Source organism: Gadus macrocephalus, chromosome 3 (assembly GCF_031168955.1).
Source record: "Gadus macrocephalus chromosome 3, ASM3116895v1".
Classification (NCBI taxonomy): domain Eukaryota; kingdom Metazoa; phylum Chordata; class Actinopteri; order Gadiformes; family Gadidae; genus Gadus; species Gadus macrocephalus.
In genome coordinates, this window is record NC_082384.1 from 26777442 (window position 1) to 26798756 (window position 21315).

The following is a 21315-nucleotide window of genomic DNA, read 5'->3' on the forward strand; positions in this document are numbered from 1 at the left end:
AACAGTATGAACAAATAGAAGGCAAAAATGACAAGTTGTCCTTTGTATATCTATAGTAGCAATAGCACATGCTAAACAAGGACAAAATCTACGCAAAATAATTTAATGAACTGTTTACAACCATGGCTAACCAGTGCATGAGAAGGAGATGACAGGAGACTAATGTTTCACTCTTTCAATTGCTCTAATTTGAGCTCTTACTGTTGTTATCTAACATACCATACAGTAATTGAATTGTGTAAAAGTGTGAAATTACTGCACCTTAAAAATGACCATGAATTAGCTATACTCTCATTTGCATAGTGATTAACATTATGAATTTCAATTGTGTATACCAACTGTATGATGGCTGACATTTACCTAACTTGTTTTCCCTCCACTCTAACCAAGGATGCCTGTTTTTAAATTCCCTAGCCTGACACCCAGTCCGAAAGGCTGGCCAGGGGTTCTCATCTAAAAGTAACAAGGAGATATAAAGTGGGATTAAAACATTGTCTTCTGTTGACTACTTGTTATGTGGTTTACACGTTAATATGGGAGGACTGGACACACACACACACGCACACACACGCGAGAAGGAGGGGCTCGGCCCGCCAACTAACGTGCAGAGATGCAGGGGCAGCTTCGCGCTTCGTAACAGAGACAGGGCAGAGCGCGAGCGCGCAGGGGGAATCTTATGAATGTGTGAATGTAGGAGATAACTTCCCCTGCTTAAAGTATTTTATTGCAGTTATACCCAACCGATATTTGCGAAAAAATAAACACAGAAGTGAAAGATCTGTCACAAGACGATTGATACGTATCCGTGCATATTTTTAAGTGGGTATACGCAAATCCTGGTGCGTTCCTAGTGGGTATACGGCGTATACCTGCGTATCACGTAGACTACACCACTGCCTACAGGAGTTCAGAAAGGCGTCATGCTGCTCCTTCAGATTCAGGAAGGTGTCGAGGCGGAGGGAAGTCCTGCGGTTCCTCTCTCTACCTCAAGAGACGTCCTTCTGTTCCTCTCTCTAATTTCTGGAGGAGACGTCCTGCTGTTCCTCTCTCTACCTTCACGGAAGACGGATCCATCTCGTTTCACATCCACCGTTTGAAGACTAGAACCAGTAGCAGGTTGACAACAGGACCGAGAAGCTGCGCGTCCATGTTGTTCGGTGAAAGAAGTCAGAAGGTCTGCTCAGAAGAAGGCGGTGGAGGTCTAATAACCATGATATGATCGACGGAGGTAACGTCCGCTTATGAGCTCATGTTCCAATCCCTCGTAATGCTGATCCTCCAGGCGTCACCTCGTCCTAGCGTTGAGCACCCGCTATAAGGTCGCATGGAGCGACTCGGGGTCCTCCTGGTGGCCAGCTGCCAGGAGAACCAGGAGAGCCCGGAGCTGAGGAGGAGGAGGCGCTGGGCCAGACTGTTCGATCAGCTGGACCTCAATAAGGATGGACGGATCGATCTACGTGAGCTGCGGGTTGGCCTGGCAAAGCGAGGGGTGTCCCGGAGCTCCGTGGATAAGGTGAGCCGCCGGAGGAGAGAGTGTACTGTGGTTCAAGCTCCCCAAGTCAACAGAACCTCTCTTTACTGTTTGAGCCTCATGTGACCCCTCTATCCAGACTAGAGGGTCGGAACAAGAACTAATCTAAACGACCAGAGATGTAAAAAAAAAAACAGTATGCATGGATAATTATCATGTTAGTGTTCAATGTACAAAAGTACAACAAAGACAGAATATTGCACTTATGTAGACTGCATTGGGTTTGTTAGGTATGTTAAAGCATGCCGTGACACGTCCTTGAGTTGCAATCTGTCACTGGTTGGAAAAGAAGATCTAATCAAACCCTGTGATTAAAAGTATTATTTTTATAGTTTTTTTTTTTAAAGTATATCTTTATAAGTATAGTCTCATAGCTTGTCGACATTTACTGACGGTATTGCTGGCATACATAGACTGACCATATTATTCTTAATTTGTTATTACTTATTGGGATTATTAAAGATGACTTAATTGTGAGCATGCCAATACAATTATTGTATATTTGGCTTCAATGCTTAATACTTAAGTCACTGTATTCCGTTCTACCAGATGAACAAACACCTCAGTCTAATTTATTGGTCGTAATCTTCAGTGTGTCACGTGGGTAAACCTCCGGCTGAATATCCTGAGTTTGAGCAGCGACGTTTAGTGTCCCTCTCAGCAGGGGAGACCGGGTCTATTTATACTGAACCCCAGAGGTCCTGGTAAGATGAGAAAGTTAACCTTTCTCCCTCTCCCTCTCTCCCTCCATCTATTTCTGTTGTGCTGAAGTTCTTCTTATTTCCACATAAGCGTGATATGGGTGTTATGTTCAGAGGAGGCAGCTGTAACGTTTCCCTTAATGAAGGCTCAAGGCTTTGACCTGTAAAGACCGATGGCCTCCACACAGAACCGTAGCATCGCTCCGCCTCATGGAACACAGTTATTCAGAATAATGAATATACAGAATAATAAATGATGACATATGATGGATGGTGGTTCTTGAATGGTGTATTTAGACTTTTAAAGCGAGTCATGTCTTACTAACCTCCTCCACTCCACTGTGCTCTGACTCCCCGCTCCAGGTCGTCCTCGCCGGGGACACCAACCAGGACGGCGAGCTGGACTTTGAGGAGTTCAGCCGCTACCTCCACACCCACGAGAAGCAACTCAGACTCCTGTTCAGCAACCTGGACCGCAACCACGACGGTCTGTCCAGACACACTCACAGATCATACTAAGACCTGGTCCCATGTGTTCAGGGGCTCTGTGTAACTGTGTAACCTGTGAGTAGTGTGTCCTCTAACCTGTGAGTAGTGTGTCCTCTAACCTCTAACCTGTGAGTAGTGTGTCCTCTAACCTGTGAGTAGTGTGTCCTCTAACCTGTGAGTAGTGTGTCCTCTTACCTCTAAGCTGTGAGTAGTGTGTCCTCTAACCTGTGACTAGTGTGTCCTCTAACCTGTGAGTAGTGTGTCCTCTAACCTCTAACCTGTGAGTAGTGTGACCTCTAACCTGTGAGTAGTGTGTCCTCTAAGCTGTGAGTAGTGTGTCCTCTAAGCTGTGAGTAGTGTGTCCTCTAAGCTGTGAGTAGTGTGTCCTCTAAGCTGTGAGTAGTGTGTCCTCTAAGCTGTGAGTAGTGTGTCCTCTAAGCTGTGAGTAGTGTGTCCTCTAAGCTGTGAGTAGTGTGTCCTCTAACCTGTGAGTAGTGTGTGTCCTCTAAGCTGTGAGTAGTGTCCTCTAAGCTGTGAGTAGTGTGTCCTCTAACCTGTGAGTAGTGTGTCCTCTAAGCTGTGAGTAGTGTGTCCTCTAACCTGTGAGTAGTGTGTCCTCTAAGCTGTGAGTAGTGTGTCCTCTAACCTGTGAGTAGTGTGTCCTCTAACCTGTGAGTAGTGTGTCCTCTAACCTGTGAGTAGTGTGTCCTCTAAGCTGTGAGTAGTGTGTCCTCTAACCTGTGAGTAGTGTGTCCTCTAACCTGTGAGTAGTGTGTCCTCTAACCTGTGAGTAGTGTGTCCTCTAAGCTGTGAGTAGTGTGTCCTCTAACCTGTGAGTAGTGTGTCCTCTAACCTGTGAGTAGTGTGTCCTCTAACCTGTGAGTAGTGTGTCCTCTAACCTGTGAGTAGTGTGTCCTCTAACCTGTAAGTAGTGTGTGTCCTCTAACCTGTGAGTAGTGTGTCCTCTAACCTGTGAGTAGTGTGTCCTCTAACCTGTGAGTAGTGTGTCCTCTAACCTGTGAGTAGTGTGTCCTCTAACCTGTGAGTAGTGTGTCCTCTAACCTGTGAGTAGTGTGTCCTCTAACCTGTGAGTAGTGTGTGTCCTCTAACCTGTGAGTAGTGTGTCCTCTAAGCTGTGAGTAGTGTGTCCTCTAACCTGTGAGTAGTGTGTCCTCTAACCTGTGAGTAGTGTGTCCTCTAACCTGTGAGTAGTGTGTCCTCTAACCTGTGAGTAGTGTGTGTCCTCAGGTGAAATCGACGCAGCAGAGATCCAACACTCTCTGCGCTCCATCGGTCTGGACGTCAGCCGCCAGGAGGCAGAGCGGATTCTGAACAGGTCTGTCCTCAATATTTACAGAATAACATCCAAACGGAAGTTTGGAAAATCACAGAATGATCCATGATTCGTAATGTTTGACGGACATTTTGTCATCCAGGATTTATCATCATCCACATGACTTAAACAATGGCTAACAGCACAAGCATTCCTAATGTGTCCGCGTGCATGTTTGTGTGTGCATGTGTGTGTGTATGTGTGCGTGCGCCAGATAGTATGGACAGAGACGGGACCATGACGATAGACTGGGCCGAGTGGCGCGACCACTTCCTGTTCAACCCACTTCACAACATGGAGGACGTGGCCCGCTACTGGAGACACACCATGGTGAGACACACACACACACACACACACACACACACACACACACACACACACACACACACACACACACACACACACACACACACACACACACACACACACACACACACACACACACACACACACACACACACACACACACAAACATGCATGTGCATCAATCGCCCATTGAAGGAAAGGTTCAGTTAATCCCTATGTGTCCCTGCTCCCCTCCCATTGGCTCCTCTGTGTCCCTGCTCCCCTACCATTGGCTCCCGTGCGTCCGGCTCCCCTCCCATTGGCTCCTCTGTGTCCCTGCTCCCCTACCATTGGCTCCCGTGCGTCCTGCTCCCCTCCCATTGGCTCCCGTGCGTCCTGCTCCCCTCCCATTGGCTCCCGTGCGTCCGGCTCCCCTCCCATTGGCTCCCGTGCGTCCTGCTCCCCTCCCATTGGCTCCCGTGCGTCCGGCTCCCCTCCCATTGGCTCCCGTGCGTCCTGCTCCCCTCCCATTGGCTCCCGTGCGTCCTGCTCCCCTCCCATTGGCTCCCGTGCGTCCGGCTCCCCTCCCATTGGCTCCCGTGCGTCCGGCTCCCCTCCCATTGGCTCCCGTGCGTCCTGCTCCCCTCCCATTGGCTCCCGTGCGTTCGGCTCCCCTCCCATTGGCTCCCGTGCGTTCGGCTCCCCTCCCATTGGCTCCCGTGCGTTCGGCTCCCCTCCCATTGGCTCCCGTGCGTCCGGCTCCCCTCCCATTGGCTCCCGTGCGTCCGGCTCCCCTCCCATTGGCTCCTGTGCGTCCTGCTCCCCTCCAATTGGCTCCCGTGCGTTTGGCTCCCCTCCCATTGGCTCCCGTGCGTCCGGCTCCCCTCCCATTGGCTCCCGTGCGTTCGGCTCCCCTCCCATTGGCTCCCGTGCGTCCGGCTCCCCTCCCATTGGCTCCCGTGCGTCCGGCTCCCCTCCCATTGGCTCCCGTGCGGCGTGTGTGATCAGATCCTGGACACCGGAGAGCAGCTGCGGATCCCGGAGGAGCTGTCGGATCAGAGCAGGTCCTCTGTGTGGCGGCAGCTGGCCTCCGGGGGGCTGGCGGGGGCCGTGTCCCGGACCAGCACCGCGCCCCTGGACCGGCTCAAGGTCTTCCTCCAGGTCAACACCCCCCACACCGACCCCACCGCCAGGGCTTTCTTTGGCCGCCTTAGGAGCATAGCTCCAGACTCTAAGGGTGTTATTATGAAGTTGTTGTAGTAATGTAAAGCCGACCTGGTGGTCCTTCTGCCCTCAGGTCCACGGCTCCTTCCCCGGGACGAGCTCGGTGGGGAACAGCTTCCAGTCCATGGTGAGGGAGGGGGGGCTGGGCTCGCTGTGGAGGGGCAACGGGATCAACGTCCTGAAGATGGCCCCCGAGACCGCCATCAAGTTCACCGTCTACGAGCAGGTGAGCAGCCCGGAGGTGCCCCTCCATGGACTGGTCCTGCAGCACCACGTTGTACTAAACCAACGTCTGAATGTGTGCAGATCAAAGGCCTTCTGGGAGGAAGTGACGCCAGCGGACACCTGAAGCTTCAGGAGAGGTTTATAGCTGGCTCACTGGCTGGAGCCATCGCCCAGACCGCCATCTACCCACTAGAGGTCACACACACACACACACACACACACACACACACACACACACACACACACACACACACACACACACACACACACACACACACACACACACCATGGCAACACCAGTCATTGGCCGAGTTTGTTTAAGCTTCATACCTCTATCCACAGATTTCTTTATCTTAATGCAGAATGCGGGTTCTGTCTGTAGCCAGTTTGTAGTCCGCGTCGTTGTGACCAATCACTTTGGAGCGGGTAAACTGTCTATTTAGAGGGCAACGGCCTCGTAACCCATCGGATACTGTCTGCCCACGACTTAGCTTTTTATTAGCTTTGATATATATTGTTACAAGAGGCCCGGCTGCTGGCTGGCCCTGAAGCGCCAGAGGAGGGCTGGTACTGGTCCCCAAAAGCCCACAGATCTGTCCCGCTGTCCCCCTATGGGGAACGGCCCTCTAGCCACCGGCCCCCCTCACGCCCTCTCCCCCCAGGTGCTGAAGACACGGCTGACGCTTAGGGCCACGGGCCAGTTCTCGGGGGTGGCGGACTGCGTCTCCCAGGTGCTGCGGACGGAGGGCGTCTGGGCCTTCTACAGGGGCTACGTCCCCAACCTGCTGGCCATCGCCCCGGCCGCAGGCATCGACCTGGCCGTCTACGAGGTGGACAACACACACACACACACACACACACACACACACACACACACACACACACACACACACACACACACACACACACACACACACACACACACACACACACACACACACACACACACACACACACACACACACACTGTTAAGCTTGCCTGTTATCTTCCTTCCCTCCAGTCTCTGAAGAACTCGTGGATCAGCAGGAACTCGGCCTCCGGGCCCCCCTCCGGGCCCCCCGGGGTCCTGGTTCTGGTCGGCTGCGGGGCGCTGTCCAGTACCTGTGGCCAGCTGGCCAGCTACCCGCTCGCCCTGGTCAAGACACGCATGCAGGCCCAAGGTGACCACAGCGACGCAAGGGCCTGGAGAGAGGCTGTGTCATGCCCTCCCAGACGGGCCTCTTGATCCAACCTCTCCCCCTCTCCCCCTCTCCCCCTCAGCCGCGGAGGGAGGAGGCCCCCGTCCCTCCATGACCGCCCTGTTCCACAGCATCCTGGCCCAGGAGGGCGTGGCCGGGCTGTACCGCGGCCTCTCCCCAAATCTGCTCAAAGTCATTCCCGCCGTCAGCATCTCCTACGTGGTCTACGAGTACATGAGGAAGGTGGTGGGGGCGGGGGTCCCCCGGTAGAGAGGGGGGTCCCCCGGTAGAGAGGGGGGGGTCTACGAGTACATGAGGAAGGTGGTGGGGGCGGGGGTCCCCCGGTAGAGAGGGGGGTCCCCCGGTAGAGAGGGGGGGGTCTACGAGTACATGAGGAAGGTGGTGGGGGCGGGGGTCCCCCGGTAGAGAGGGGGGTCCCCCGGTAGAGAGGGGGGGGTCTACGAGTACATGAGGAAGGTGGTGGGTGGATAGATATAACTAGTTATACATTCCATATTCTGCATGCACTGCATGTAGACTGAGGAGATCTAGATAGACCCCCCCTGACCTGACCCCCCCTCACCCCCCCTGACCTCTGACCCCCTCTGACCTCTGACCCCCCCTGACCAACAGCCGGGTCAATACAGTTGTTTCCTCCTCTGCAGGCGCGGCATAGAGAACGGGTTCCTCTAGCACCAGGAACCATGGAGAACGGTTCCTCTAGCACCAGGAACCATGGAGAACGGTTCCTCTAGCACCAGGAACCATGGAGAACTGTTCCTCTAGCACCAGGAACCATGGAGAACGGTTCCTCTAGCACCAGGAACCATAGAGAACGGTTCCTCTAGCACCAGGAACCATGGAGAACTGTTCCTCTAGCACCAGGAACCATAGAGAATGGGTTCCTCTAGCACCAGGAACCATGGAGAACTGTTCCTCTAGCACAAGGAAGGAACCATGGAGAACTGTTCCTCTAGCACCAGGAACCATGGAGAACGGTTCCTCTAGCACCAGGAACCATGGAGAACGGGTTCCTCTAGCACCAGGAACCATAGAGAACGGTTCCTCTAGCACCAGGAACCATGGAGAACGGGTTCCTCAACACCAGGAACCATGGAGAACGGGTTCCTCAACACCAGGGGGCCATGGAGAACGGTTCCTCTAGCACCAGGAACCATAGAGAACGGTTCCTCTAGCACCAGGAACCATGGAGAACGGGTTCCTCAACACCAGGAACCATGGAGAACGGGTTCCTCAACACCAGGAACCATGGAGAACGGGTTCCTCAACACCAGGAACCATGGAGAACGGTTCCTCTAGCACCAGGAACCATGGAGAACGGGTTCCTCAACACCAGGGGGCCGTAGAGAACGGTTCCTCTAGCACCAGGAACCATAGAGAACGGTTCCTCTAGCACCAGGAACCATAGAGAACGGGTTCCTCTAGCACCAGGAACCATGGAGAACGGGTTCCTCTAGCACCAGGAGCCATGGAGAACTGTTCCTCTAGCACCAGGAACCATAGAGAACTGTTCCTCTAGCACCAGGAGCCATAGAGAACGGGTTCCTCAACACCAGGAACCATGGAGAACGGGTTCCTCAACACCAGGGGGCCATAGAGAACGGTTCCTCAACACCAGGAACCATAGAGAACGGGTTCCTCAACACCAGGGGGCCGTAGAGAACCCACCTCAACCTGGGGGTGGACTCTCTGTCCTGACCTTCAGACAACATCACTGGTCCATTAAAGGACTGTTGCTGCTCGCTGTTCTGCTAAAGCTTTGCTTTATTCATTTACATTTACATTTAGGGCATTTAGCAGCCGCTTTTATCCGAAGCGACTTACAATAAGTTAATTTGTCACAAGAAGTGAAACAATATATAGCTGTCAGTACAGTAAAGATGTTCACAGAACCAATTACAAGTACAAACAATCGCTAGGCTAACCCATGCCCCGTGTACAGCAGTGATAGCAGCTACTGCAGATGCTACACAATTAAAACACAATTATTCAATATCATTGATAGGCCTATTCATAGTGTGTACACTTTTATTTATAAAATCATACATACCCTGGTTACAATTGGTTTGCAAAGAGACTGATGACTTTGTTTCCTATTCATATTTATAATATAATAAATGTATGATAAAGTGCCATATTGCCACATGATTGATGTAGGCCAGCTCTCAGGAATAAATCTACCGTTATATTTGTATCAAATGTGATTTTCTGCTACCTAATAAAACAGCAATATTGTGACTAAGTATTTCATTTACTCTTGGATCTCTAATGTTTCGGAAATATACAAATATACAGACTGCTTATTTATGGTTTTCTGCCCTAAGAACCGCCCCCTCCTAATTGACCGCCGCTGCTAACGTAAATCCGGACATCCAGAGAGCTGATTGGATACCTGATACAGCCACTGGTCCGTGATTGGCTGGACTGGAACTGTCAATCAAGAGTCCCTCTAAACCACGGACACGCATGCGTGTTGGTCCATTGTTGTTCTCCCTCAGCAGCGCTGATTGGTCCTCCTGTAGTCCCGCCCCCTCCGTCCTCTGTTTCTTGTCTTCCCGCTCCTGCGCACCTCGACCCGCCTCCAGTTAGCTCTCTGTCCGTCTCTTCGGTTAGCATGTCTGGGTACGGGGCTCTGCCGACGAACGGGGCCGCTGCGGGGATTAAAAACGACGCTTTTGCAGATGCTGTTCAACGAGCCAGACAGGTACATATTCTACCGTTTGAGAACGATCCACCCGGACTTACGTTTTAATGTCGATGTTAGTGTGTGGAGCACCGCAGCGAGCCGTTAGCCCGCCTGCTAGCCGCGTTAGCACGTTTACACTAACATGACCTAGCTGGCGATGCTAGCGAGGCTAACCCAGCAGCTAGTAAGGCTAACAGCAGAAGCTAGTGAGACTAACAGCTAGCTACGGTTATTGAGGAGATCCATTAAATGACCATCGCCTCCGTCGGTCCGCGGTCGGCGGTCTCCCGGTCGACCCGTCGTGTGTTCGGAGGTCGGCGGGGAAACCGAGCCGAGGACCGGCGGACCACGAGGACCCGGACGGTCCCGGTCCCTGGGAGACCCGTACTGGAACCCCGGACCGGAGCCCTGCCGCTCAATTATGAAATAGGGTAGAACCTCCAGCTGTGTAACTGATCCTAACCCCTAATAGACCGGCTAGTGAGGGCCAGAAGGCGGTGGGGGCGGCCTGCTCTTTGTTTGAGTTTTAGTGTCAGAACTCACCTGGGCTGAGATGGCGACACGTGTTGAGGGGCTCGAGGTTCAATAAAGACTTCAGGTTCTCAGAAGGTCTGAGGTGCTGAGGTAGATGCCGGTTTAGCTAAAGAGTCACAGGGAAGGTCTGATGAGCAGTAGCTAGATACAGGTTTTGTTTATGAGTCTCAGAAGGTCTGGGGAGCTTGAGGTAAATACTGACTCAATAGAATTAGTGGACAGCGCTGATTTAGTCTTGGTGTTTTTTGGATCCTCCGAATGATTACAACTTTGTAAATAATGTATGTATTGTCAAAACTTAAATGGATTTACACGATTCACTGGAGAGCTCCGAAGATCGGGCTCATATGAAATGTGTCCATTTGTTGTGAGACTGCAGGAGGTTCCGTCTTCCTGATTGAGCTGGAACTACTGTTGAACTCCAGTTGTTTAATACATTTCCCCTCTTGGCAGATTGCAGCAAAGATCGGTGGAGATGTTCCCACCCCAATGAGCAACAACGGGGGTGCTGAGAACTATGCTTTCCCAGCACAGAAGCGATCACTAGAAGACGCAGGTCAGAGGCTGAAAGGGCATTTGAACGGAGCACTATTGAGGGTTAGGGTTAACCTCTCCAAGACGTGTTTGTTAAAAACCTTCTGCTTTGTTTCCTCAGATCAACCCGACGCTAAAAAGATGGCTTCCCAGGGTGACCGGGACTCGGCACTGTGTAGGTTGAACACTGAGAACCACTGCTGGTTTCACCACATTCTGCCTCTTTCTTGATGTCTGACCAATGTTCATTCTCTCCTTAGCCATCGGAGCTCAGCTGGCCGCCCTGTCACAACAGAGGTACGTTCCACCGTCGGTCACGCTCTTAGTTTGTGTCCCAGCGTTACTGCTATCAGAGAGCAGTCTCCTTGTTGGTATAATTGATATGGACTTGTATTAAATCTGCTGGACAAAAAGTGATTATTTCCCGCAAAGAAGCACCACAGTCCAAGATTGATCTTTATTCTGTTTAATATGTTGAATCATAAGGAAAATACTACATTTTAAACCACAAATGGCCTCTCAGACCTTAGTTTCTTTAATCGGCCTCCACTAAACTCTGCTTTTATCAAATGTGTTCTTTAATTAACCTGTTGCGTCGACCCCTTCAGTGCGAGGCCCTCCACCCTGACTGAGGAGTACCGTGTTCCCGACAGCATGGTCGGTCTGGGTGAGTGCCACAGAGAGCTCCAGCCTTAATTCTCCTACTCCTAGTGGTAGTTCATTATTCTAACACTCTATTGTATTGATCAGTGATTGGCCGTGGAGGAGAGCAGATCAATAAGATCCAGCAGGACTCTGGCTGCAAGGTCCAGATCGCCCCTGGTGAGTGGCCTGCGGGAAGTCATAATGTAGACGATGTAAAGGCTTGTTAAACGTGTTCAAATTCATCCCTAATCCGCTGTGTCCCCCCCTCAGACAGCGGCGGGCTTCCAGAGAGGAGCGTGTCCCTCACCGGCCCCGCTGACGCTATACAGTACGTCCCCCCCCCCCCGACAGGGTCCCGCCGTCCCAGGGCTTCTGTTGGTCCCCCCTGACGGTGAAGGGCTAACTCTGATAACTTCTCTCTGTAGGAAAGCCAAGATGTTCCTGGATGAGATCGTGTCCCGGGGACGTGGGACCCCCCCCTCCTTCCACGAGTCCTCCTCCAACGGGGGCCCGGGCGGGTCCATGCAGGAGATGATCATCCCCGCGGGCAAGGCTGGGCTGATCATCGGCAAGGGAGGGGAGACCATCAAACAGCTGCAGGTGGGTGACGTGTAGATCTGGAGATACTAGGGGTGTGCATGGGTACACGTGTACACGTGTAACCGGTTAGTTAAATCAAAACCGTTTAGGAAAAATCAGTAAACGAAAACCGTAAAAAAAGATTCCCCTTGTTTCAATGGGAATCGAGACGGTCCATTTCCAACATAAAGTTTACGTATTTATAATTCAAAATTCGTCGCAGCCTTTATATCACAGATACTCTGGGGTCTATAACATATAACCACGTTGTCTGATTACAGTTTAATTCATGTTTCACGATTTACCAGCTCTCGTTTTGAAGAATAATCACTGTGCCGTTCATTTCAATGGGAATCGAGACGGCCTATACTTTCAACATAAAGTGTACATATTTATAATTTGAAATTCGTCCCAGCCTTTATACCACAGATACTATAGGGTCTATAGCATATAACCGCGTTTTCTTATTAGATTAATGAAACGGTAAGCTAACAACATCCTAATTAACATCACAACTGCAAATTAACCACACGGAGATAACCATGGCAATCGGTCAAACAAATTTTCTTTTTGCAATCATTCTGCTCGCGCATCCGCTGTGTCGATAAACAAATAATCCCCCTATTGAACGAAGTTAAACCGAGTGAACGCGTCTGCGGTCCACTTTAAAATAAAATATAAAAATTCAATTAATAAAAAAAAAAGTTAACCGCGTACACGAAGAAAAAGGGGTAGTTTAACCGTTTACAATTTTTTGCCACCGTTCACACCGCTAATAGATATAGCGTATATTTGGCCAGTTAGTGAATGTATTGAGCCTCATGTTTAAACTGCTCTTGCTGAATTATCGCTGTTAATTGAAAGAACGTTGTGTGGTTCACAGGAGCGGGCCGGTGTGAAGATGATTCTGATCCAAGATGCTTCTCAGCCCCCCAACATGGACAAGCCCCTCCGCATCATCGGAGATCCCTACAAAGTGGAGGTACTTCAGAGCTTACTAACCCCAACCACACTTACCCTACTGAGTGGTGGTACTTTACCCCTAACAAACCCTAACCCTTTACACCACGTGCCAAACACCCCGCAAAGGACTCACATTAGGATGTAAATGACTCTCCAGATGGAGCCATTTGATTCATTGTGTTGACGGCCAGACAACGACAGTCACCGCCCCACAAACAAGGGGTCAATTTCCATTTTTAAAGTTTTCTTTTCTATTTCTGTGTGACTGTAGCAAGCGATGGAGCTGGTCAACGAGATTCTCCGAGAGCGAGACCATGCCGGCTTTGGAGAGAGGAATGAGTACGGCTCCAGGATGGGAGGAGGAGGAGGAGGAGGAGGAGGTGGTGGAGGCGGCGGCGGCGGCGGCGGGGGAGGTGGTGGTGGTGGTGGAGGCGGTGGAGGCATAGAAGTAAGTAAAGTTTATGTCGGCCCGTGTTGACAGGGCTTTACATAGGCCGAGATCTGTAGACATTCGTGTTCTGCAATTATTTTGGTAGCGATTTTGGGGTCAAACGATGTCCATCCTAAAATAAAATGTTAAGAACAGCTGGATACATATTTTTACATTACTTTCGATGTGAACATTTTCTATTTGTACACATTTCGTTGAGGGGAAATCGCATTTACAAATTGCATCATGTTTTCAATCTCCAAATTAATCCTGATTTCAATGTTGACCAAAATAATCGTGACTAGGATTTTCCCATTGTGGAGCCCTGGGGGGTATTCCAACAACCAAGCTAAAGGCAAAGCCGGGCTTATTTCGCTTAGCCTCGCTACTTTAAGCTAGAGTTGCGTTCCAGCAACGTGTCTTAAGGGAATCTCCGCTATGGTCAGTCAATTTAGAATAGGCCTATTCAAAGAAATGGAAAATAAATGGTATGAAAAGTGATTTCTCTAGCAACCCTTCCTAAATTACTAATTAGGTGGGGATTGAACCACGGACGACCGGGTGCAAGTCTGACACTTTACCTCGAATATCTCCCTGATTACTAATCTCCAGTCAATATTGTATTAAAATATGTTGCGCTTAATACTGAATAATACGCTCTGTAATTCTTGGACATTTGATCCATGATTCGACATTCGTTCTTGGCTGGTTACATATCTCGTGAGCGCGTGTAATCCACGATAACGTAAACCGGGCTTGAGTCGCAGTCGGCCTGGTTACAGGGGGATGTGATCTTGAGTCGCAGTCGGCCTGGTTACAGGGGGATGTGATCTTGAGTCGCAGTCGGCCTGGTTACAGGGGGATGTGATCTTGAGTCGCAGTCGGCCTGGTTACAGGGGGATGTGATCTTGAGTCGCAGTCGGCCTGGTTACAGGGGGATGTGATCTTGAGTCGCAGTCGGCCTGGTTACAGGGGGATGTGATCTTGAGTCGCAGTCGGCCTGGTTACAGGGGGATGTGATCTTGAGTCGCAGTCTGCCTGGTTACAGGGGGATGTGATCTTGAGTCGCAGTCGGCCTGGTTACAGGGGGATGTGATCTTGAGTCGCAGTCTGCCTGGTTACAGGGGGATGTGATCTTGAGTCGCAGTCGGCCTGGTTACAGGGGGATGTGATCTTGAGTCGCAGTCTGCCTGGTTACAGGGGGATGTGTTTGCAATTCTCAGAATGTTAGTTTACTCTCCAGGTGCCGGTGCCGCGCCACTCGGTGGGCGTCGTGATCGGGCGGAACGGAGAGATGATCAAGAAGATCCAGAACGACGCCGGCGTCCGGATACAGTTCAAACCAGGTGAGGGGGGCACGTCATGTTGGGGTACAGGTCAAACCAGGTGAGGCTGAGACGGGTGCAGGTGGAAACCGGTACGACTAAAATGAATGTGAAGGGACGGCCTCATAATCCTTATTTGTTCTGGTTAGAAGTTTGAAATACGTGTATTTGGTTGCTTGCCGAACAAATGCACTTTGTTTCTAGTAGTTCTCCATAAAAGCTGGCGAATGCTGAAACACGAAGGCTAGCTCCTGTAACGCGAGCTACATGGAGAAGCGTGACCCCTAATGCGCCCAATAGGTGCTAGACTCTCCTCTGGCCCATTGGGCGTTGAGGGAGGACCAGACCTTAATGCGTTCCTTCTCCTAGACGACGGCTCCAGTCCCGATAAGATCGCCCACGTGATGGGTCCGCCCGACCGCTGCGAGCACGCCGCCGCCATCATCAACGAGCTGCTGCAGTCCATCCGCGTGCGGGACGAGGAGGGCCAGGGCGTAAGTGTTGGAGCAGGGAGCACGGGGGGCAGGCCGGGGGGGGGGAGGGGGGGGAGGACGACGGTACTATCTTGACCAGGATTCAATGTCTCCTTCCCAGGGTCCGCCCGGGTCCGGCATGCCCCCTGGGGGGCGTGGCAGGGGGCGTGGCCAGGGGAACTGGGGTCCCCCCGGAGGAGAGATGACCTTCTCCATTCCCGCGCACAAGTGCGGCCTTGTGATCGGCAGAGGCGGAGAGAACGTCAAGTCCATCAACCAGCAGACCGGGGCCTTCGTAGAGATCTCACGCCAGCCGCCGCCCAACGGGGACCCCAACTTCAAGCTGTTCACCATCCGGGGGTCCCCCCAGCAGATCGACCACGCCAAGCAGCTGATCGAGGACAAGATCGAGGTAGGGGCGCAGCCTGGTGCTGTACGGCACTCCCAGTACCACTCCCAGTGCCACTCCCAGTGCCACTCCCAGTGCCACTCCCAGTGCCACTCCCAGTGCCACTCCCAGTGCCACTCCCAGTACCACTCCCAGTGCCACTCCCAGTGCCACTCCCAGTGCCACTCCCAGTGCCACTCCCAGTGCCACTCCCAGTACCACTCCCAGTGCCACTCCCAGTACCACTCCCAGTACCACGCCACGCCACTCCCAGTGCCACTCCCAGTGCCACTCCCAGTAGCACTCCCAGTAGCACTCCCAGTAGCACTCCCAGTAGCACTCCCAGTGCCACTCCCAGTGCCACTCCCAGTGCCACTCCCAGTGCCACTCCCAGTACCACTCCCAGTGCCACTCCCAGTACCACGCCCAGTACCACGCCCAGTACCACGCCACTCCCAGTACCACGCCACGCCACTCCCAGTACCACGCCACTCCCAGTACCACGCCCAGTACCACGCCACTCCCAGTACCACGCCCAGTGCCACTCCCAGTACCACTCCCAGTACCACGCCCAGTGCCACTCCCAGTACCACTCCCAGTACCACACCACTCCCAGTGCCACTCCCAGTGCCACTCCCAGTGCCACTCCCAGTGCCACTCCCAGTGCCACTCCCAGTGCCACTCCCAGTGCCACTCCCAGTGCCACTCCCAGTGCCACTCCCAGTGCCACTCCCAGTGCCACTCCCAGTACCACTCCCAGTAGTCCGCCGCACCACTCCCAGTAGTCCGCCACACCACTCCCAGTAGCCTGTCCTCCCCTCCCAGTAGCCTGGTGCTGGCCTCCCAGTTACCCACTGGTCTCTGTGTGCAGGGTCCTCTGTGTCCTGTGGGTCCGGGTCCAGGTGGTCCAGGTGGTCCAGGGGGTCCGATGGGTCCTTACAACCCCAACCCCTACAACGCCGGCCCCCCTGCCGGCCCCCCGCAGTAAGTACAAGGAGAAGGGTTAGCCCTAACCCTAACCCTAGGCTCCCTAACCCTAACCTCCCTAACCCTAACCCTAACCCTAACCTCCCTAACCCTAACCCTAACCCTAGGCTCCCTAACCCTAACCCTAACCCCCCTAACCCTAGGCTCCCTAACCCTAACCCTAACCCCTAGGCTCCCTAACCCTAACCCCTAGGCTCCCTAACCCTAGGCTCCCTAACCCTAACCCTAGGCTCCCTAACCCTAACCCTAGGCTCCCTAACCCTAACCCTAGGCTCCCTAACCCTAGGCTCCCTAACCCTAACCCTAGGCTCCCTAACCCTAGGCTCCCTAACCCTAACCCTAGGCTCCCTAACCCTAGGCTCCCTAACCCTAGGCTCCCTAACCCTAGGCTCCCTAACCCTAGGCTCCCTAACCCTAGGCTCCCTAACCCTAGGCTCCCTAACCCTAGGCTCCCTAACCCTAGGCTCCCTAACCCTAGGCTCCCTAACCCTAGGCTCCCTAACCCTAGGCTCCCTAACCCTAGGCTCCCTAACCCTAGGCTCCCTAACCCTAGGCTCCCTAACCCTAGGCTCCCTAACCCTAGGCTCCCTAACCCTAACCCTAGGCTCCCTAACCCTAACCCTAGGCTCCCTAACCCTAGGCTCCCTAACCCTAACCCTAGGCTCCCTGGGACTGCAGCTCGTTTGTGTTTCAAAGTGCTGACCTGTGCCTCTCCCCCAGCGGTGCCCCCCCCGGTGGCCACCAGTACGCCCCCCAGGGCTGGGGCAACGCCTACCAGCAGTGGCAGGCCCCCGCGCCCCATGACCCCAGTGAGTCTCTCCTCCCTGAGGTCTCTCTCTCCTCCCTGAGGTCTCTCTCTCCTCCCTGAGGTCTCTCTCTCCTCCCTGAGGTCTCTCTCTCCTCCCTGAGGTCTCTCTCTCCTCCCTGAGGTCTCTCTCTCCTCCCTGAGGTCTCTCTCTCCTCCCTGAGGTCTCTCTCTCCTCCCTGAGGTCTCTCTCTCCTCCCTGAGGTCTCTCTCTCCTCCCTGAGGTCTCTCTCTCCTCCCTGAGGTCTCTCTCTCCTCCCTGAGGTCTCTCTCCTCCCTGAGGTCTCTCGCTCGCTCGCGCTCGCTCTCGCTCTCGCTCTCGCTCTCTCCTCCCTCTCTCTCTCTCTCTCTCTCCTCCCTCTCTCTCTCTCCTCCCTCCCTGAGGTCTCTCTCTCTCTCTCTCTCTCTCTCTCTCTCTCTCTCTCTCTCTCTCTCTCTCACTCACTCACTCACTCACTCACTCACTCACTCACTCACTCACTCACTCACTCACTCACTCACTCACTCACTCACTCACTCACTCACTCACTCACTCACTCACTCACTCACTCACTCACTCACTCACTCACTCACTCACTCACTCACTCACTCACTCACTCACTCACTCACTCACTCACTCACTCACTCACTCACTCACTCACTCACTCACTCACTCACTCACTCACTCACTCACTCACTCACTCACTCACTCACTCACTCACTCACTCACTCACTCACTCACTCACTCACTCACTCACTCACTCACTCACTCACTCACTCACTCACTCACTCACTCACTCACTCACTCTGTCTCTCTCCGAGGTCTCTCTCTCTCTCTCTCTCTCCTCCGAGGTCTCTCTGTCTGTCTCTCTGAGGTGTCTCCAACGTCCTCATTAACCTTTGACCTCCTGCCCCAGGTAAGGCCTCCGCCGACCCCAACGCGGCCTGGGCAGCGTACTACGCCCAGTACTACGGCCAGCAGCAGCCCGGGGGCCCCATGCCGGGCCAGGCCCCCGGGGCCCCTGCCGCGGCCCCCGCTGACCCCGGCCTGGTGGCCCAGACCCCTGGGGGCCAGCCGGACTACACCAAGGCCTGGGAGGAGTACTACAAGAAGATGGGCATGAGTGAGTGGGACCAGAGGGAGCTCTGACTGCAGCTATCCTCCTTAATGCACCACAACTCCTCACGGACGTAGGACCAATGGAGGCTGTAGCTTCTCATGTTGGTCCTTGAATACATTTAAGGTTAACTGTAAACAGATTAGCCCGTCTGGCCCTGATTCACACCAGTGGACAAGTTAGTGGTCGACCGTATCTTCCTTAGAGATGCTTCCCTTCAACATTTTATAGCCCGATCAGAATCCTAATCTGCCGATCGCAGAATGGCAGGTGAATGGGAATCTTCATATATTTTATATACAATCTTGATAGGCGGCAAGCACCCATTTCTGTTCCAATAGTCTCTTTATTCGTCTCTTTGGATCCCCGGGGACTGAAGCATGTCGCTCAGCTCCACCCTGACTCTATGACTCTAGGCCCTCTGCAGTACTGACGGTGTCTCCACCCTGACTCTAGGCCCTCTGCAGTACTGACGGTGTCTCCACCCTGACTCTAGGCCCTCTGCAGTACTGACGGTGTCTCCACCCTGACTCTAGCCCCTCTGCAGTACTGACGGTGTCTCCACCCTGACTCTAGGCCCTCTGCAGTACTGACGGTGTCTCCACCATGACTCTAGGCCCTCTGCAGTACTGACGGTGTCTCCACCCTGACTCTAGGCCCTCTGCAGTACTGACGGTGTCTCCACCCTGACTCTAGGCCCTCTGCAGTACTGACGGTGTCTCCACCCTGACTCTAGGCCCTCTGCAGTACTGACGGTGTCTCCACCATGACTCTAGCCCCTCTGCAGTACTGACGGTGTCTCCACCATGACTCTAGCCCCTCTGCAGTACTGACGGTGTCTCCACCATGACTCTAGCCCCTCTGCAGTACTGACGGTGTTGTGTGTTTTCAGCCCAGGGTGGAGGGGCCCCTGCGGCCGCGGCCCCTGGGACCGCCGCCCCGGCTCCAGGCGCGGCGGCGGCAGCTGGAGGCCAGCAGGACTACAGCGCCGCCTGGGCTGAGTACTACCGACAGCAGGCCGCCTACTACGGACAGCCGGGCCAGGCCCCCGGGCAGGCTGGGGCCCCCCAGCAGGGCCAGCAGGTAGAGTGAACAGACCCTGAGCCCTTTAAACCCCTGGTGGTTCCTGGTCCACTAACCCCTGGTGGTTCCTGGTCCACTGACCCCTGGTGGTTCCTGGTCCACTGACCCCTGGTGGTTCCTGGTCCACTAACCCCTGGTGGTTCCTGGTCCACTCACCCCTGGTGGTTCCTGGTCCACTGACCCCTGGTGGTTCCTGGTCCACTGACCCCTGGTGGTTCCTGGTCCACTGACCCCTGGTGGTTCCTGGTCCACTGCCCCCTGGTGGTTCCTGGTCCACTGACCCCTGGTGGTTCCTGGTCCACTGACCCCTGGTGGTTCCTGGTCCACTGACCCCTGGTGGTTCCTGGTCCACTAACCCTTTGGTGGTTCCTGGTCCACTAACCCCTGGTGGTTCCTGGTCCACTGACCCCTGGTGGTTCCTGGTCCACTGACCCCTGGTGGTTCCTGGTCCACTGACCCCTGGTGGTTCCTGGTCCACTGACCCCTGGTGGTTCCTGGTCCACTGACCCCTGGTGGTTCCTGGTCCACTGACCCCTGGTGGTTCCTGGTCCACTGACCCCTGGTGGTTCCTGGTCCACTCACCCCTGGTGGTTCCTGGTCCACTCACCCCTGGTGGTTCCTGGTCCACTCACCCCTGGTGGTTCCTGGTCCACTCACCCCTGGTGGTTCCTGGTCCACTCACCCCTGGTGGTTCCTGGTCCACTCACCCCTGGTGGTTCCTGGTCCACTCACCCCTGGTGGTTCCTGGTCCACTAACCCTTTGGTGTTTCTTCCAGGCCCAGTAAGGCGTTGACCCGGTCCCTCGGTCCGACCCATCTCCCTGTGAATTCTCTCCACCCGGACTCTGGTTGTTTGATCACGGTTCTTCCTTTAATTACTTATTTTTCCTTTTTCTGTCGAGCGACTCATTTACGCTTGCTTTGTGAGACCTTTTCCAAGGTCATTTTTATATTTTCCTTTTTTCTTTTTGGTACGTTTAAAATATAAGCTGAAGAGAATGTGGGAAGACTAATGATGATTTGAACAAAGCACTAATGAACTCCATGGTATTCTTCACTCACCAGTAACTTACCAGCCACATGCAATTGCAGGACGAAGCAAAGGAATTTGTTGTGTGCTCACATCATAACAGCATCTGTACATACAACGTGTCACACTGTAGTAAACTCTTTGTTCTACTGATGGTGAATCCTGTTAGGCTTTCAGTATTACAGAACTAATGTTTGTTTAAAATGTCAACTCTTTTGCTTTTAGACGGTTATAGGTATTTGTTTTCCTTTTTTATCCAAACATTCCCACTGTTAAGTTGCAGAACAATGTAAACTTTTCTTTTCTTCCTATTGCTATCATGAAGAGGGTCGTGTCTGTATACAGTGTATGCTACTGGGCAGAGGGATGTGTTCAGGTCGACTGTATCCTAGAACGCTTCTGAGTGTCCTTCTGCAAAACCATGACTCTCTTTTTTTGTGTGACAACGTTATAGTTGGAAGAACTTTCTTTTTTTGTTGCAATAAGTCATGTCATTGTATGCTGAATTTTTAATTTTTTACTGCTTGTTTTTAAAGACTTAATAAAAACATACAACGTGTCTTTTTGGTTTGATTGTGTTTCTGGCTGCCCATACTATCTTACGGGTAATTTGCATATTGGAATGAACATTCAGCCTACTACTGGGTTAAAGTGAACGGTTTCTAGTTAGTGGTGTTAGTTGTAGTGCTGGTGGTTCTTGTTTGTGGGATGGGTCTAGTTAGTGTAGTAGTTGGTGTTCCTCTGGGCGACTGAAGGGGTGTTGAATTTA

At 53.0% G+C, this 21315-nt stretch overlaps 2 protein-coding genes and 2 long non-coding RNA genes across 8 annotated transcripts; 2 read left to right on the forward strand and 2 right to left on the reverse strand.

Moving 5' to 3' along the window:
• LOC132454782 (mitochondrial adenyl nucleotide antiporter SLC25A23-like) lies at positions 1-8506 on the forward strand. 2 transcript variants are annotated; one of them, XM_060048381.1, is made up of 11 exons: positions 1-1513; positions 2596-2719; positions 3970-4057; positions 4273-4384; positions 5348-5500; positions 5637-5789; positions 5870-5983; positions 6451-6618; positions 6790-6949; positions 7050-7204; positions 7631-8506. In XM_060048381.1, exons 1-11 carry the CDS (start codon positions 1325-1327, stop codon positions 7658-7660), a joined length of 1446 nt encoding a protein of 481 aa, XP_059904364.1. In that variant the 5' UTR covers positions 1-1324; the 3' UTR covers positions 7661-8506. The 2 variants fall into 2 exon arrangements, with proteins under 2 accessions (XP_059904364.1, XP_059904363.1); XM_060048380.1 differs by lacking the exon at positions 7631-8506 and having other exon boundaries at positions 7050-7260.
• On the reverse strand, positions 1139-2691 carry LOC132454789 (uncharacterized). The gene is made up of 2 exons (XR_009525001.1): positions 2559-2691; positions 1139-1636 (listed from the first exon to the last, which is right to left on the reverse strand). It is a non-coding gene; the product is annotated as an uncharacterized LOC132454789 (long non-coding RNA).
• A 1025-nt stretch (positions 8507-9531) lies between the features above and the next one.
• Positions 9532-21105, forward strand: khsrp (KH-type splicing regulatory protein). 4 transcript variants are annotated; one of them, XM_060048363.1, is made up of 18 exons: positions 9532-9692; positions 10662-10764; positions 10864-10917; positions 11003-11039; positions 11351-11409; positions 11493-11564; positions 11658-11715; positions 11813-11987; positions 12850-12948; positions 13201-13377; positions 14591-14705; positions 15054-15178; positions 15258-15569; positions 16417-16529; positions 17253-17341; positions 18234-18440; positions 19327-19517; positions 20294-21105. In XM_060048363.1, the coding sequence occupies exons 1-18, from the start codon at positions 9603-9605 to the stop codon at positions 20300-20302; spliced, it is 2085 nt and encodes a 694-aa protein (XP_059904346.1). In that variant the 5' UTR covers positions 9532-9602; the 3' UTR covers positions 20303-21105. The 4 variants fall into 4 exon arrangements, with proteins under 4 accessions (XP_059904346.1, XP_059904349.1, XP_059904348.1 ...); XM_060048366.1 differs by having other exon boundaries at positions 15279-15569; XM_060048365.1 differs by having other exon boundaries at positions 14603-14705.
• On the reverse strand, positions 18671-18942 carry LOC132454791 (uncharacterized). Its single transcript, XR_009525003.1, has 2 exons — positions 18869-18942; positions 18671-18820 (listed from the first exon to the last, which is right to left on the reverse strand). It is a non-coding gene; the product is annotated as an uncharacterized LOC132454791 (long non-coding RNA).
• Positions 21106-21315: the final 210 nt, after the last annotated feature.

What these genes read in the sequence shown, in the direction of transcription:
- LOC132454782 (XM_060048380.1), top strand. Translation starts at nt 1,325, where the DNA reads ATGGAGCGACTCGGGGTCCTCCTGGTGGCCAGCTGCCAGGAGAACCAG. An exon ending in AGTTCACCGTCTACGAGCAG is followed by an intron (nt 5,790 to 5,869) that starts GTGAGCAGCCCG and finishes GAATGTGTGCAG; the next exon opens with ATCAAAGGCCTTCTGGGAGG. An exon ending in CCGCCATCTACCCACTAGAG is followed by an intron (nt 5,984 to 6,450) that starts GTCACACACACA and finishes CTCTCCCCCCAG; the next exon opens with GTGCTGAAGACACGGCTGAC.
- khsrp (XM_060048363.1), top strand. Translation starts at nt 9,603, where the DNA reads ATGTCTGGGTACGGGGCTCTGCCGACGAACGGGGCCGCTGCGGGGATT. An exon ending in CCGGATACAGTTCAAACCAG is followed by an intron (nt 14,706 to 15,053) that starts GTGAGGGGGGCA and finishes TCCTTCTCCTAG; the next exon opens with ACGACGGCTCCAGTCCCGAT. An exon ending in CTACAAGAAGATGGGCATGA is followed by an intron (nt 18,441 to 19,326) that starts GTGAGTGGGACC and finishes GTGTGTTTTCAG; the next exon opens with CCCAGGGTGGAGGGGCCCCT.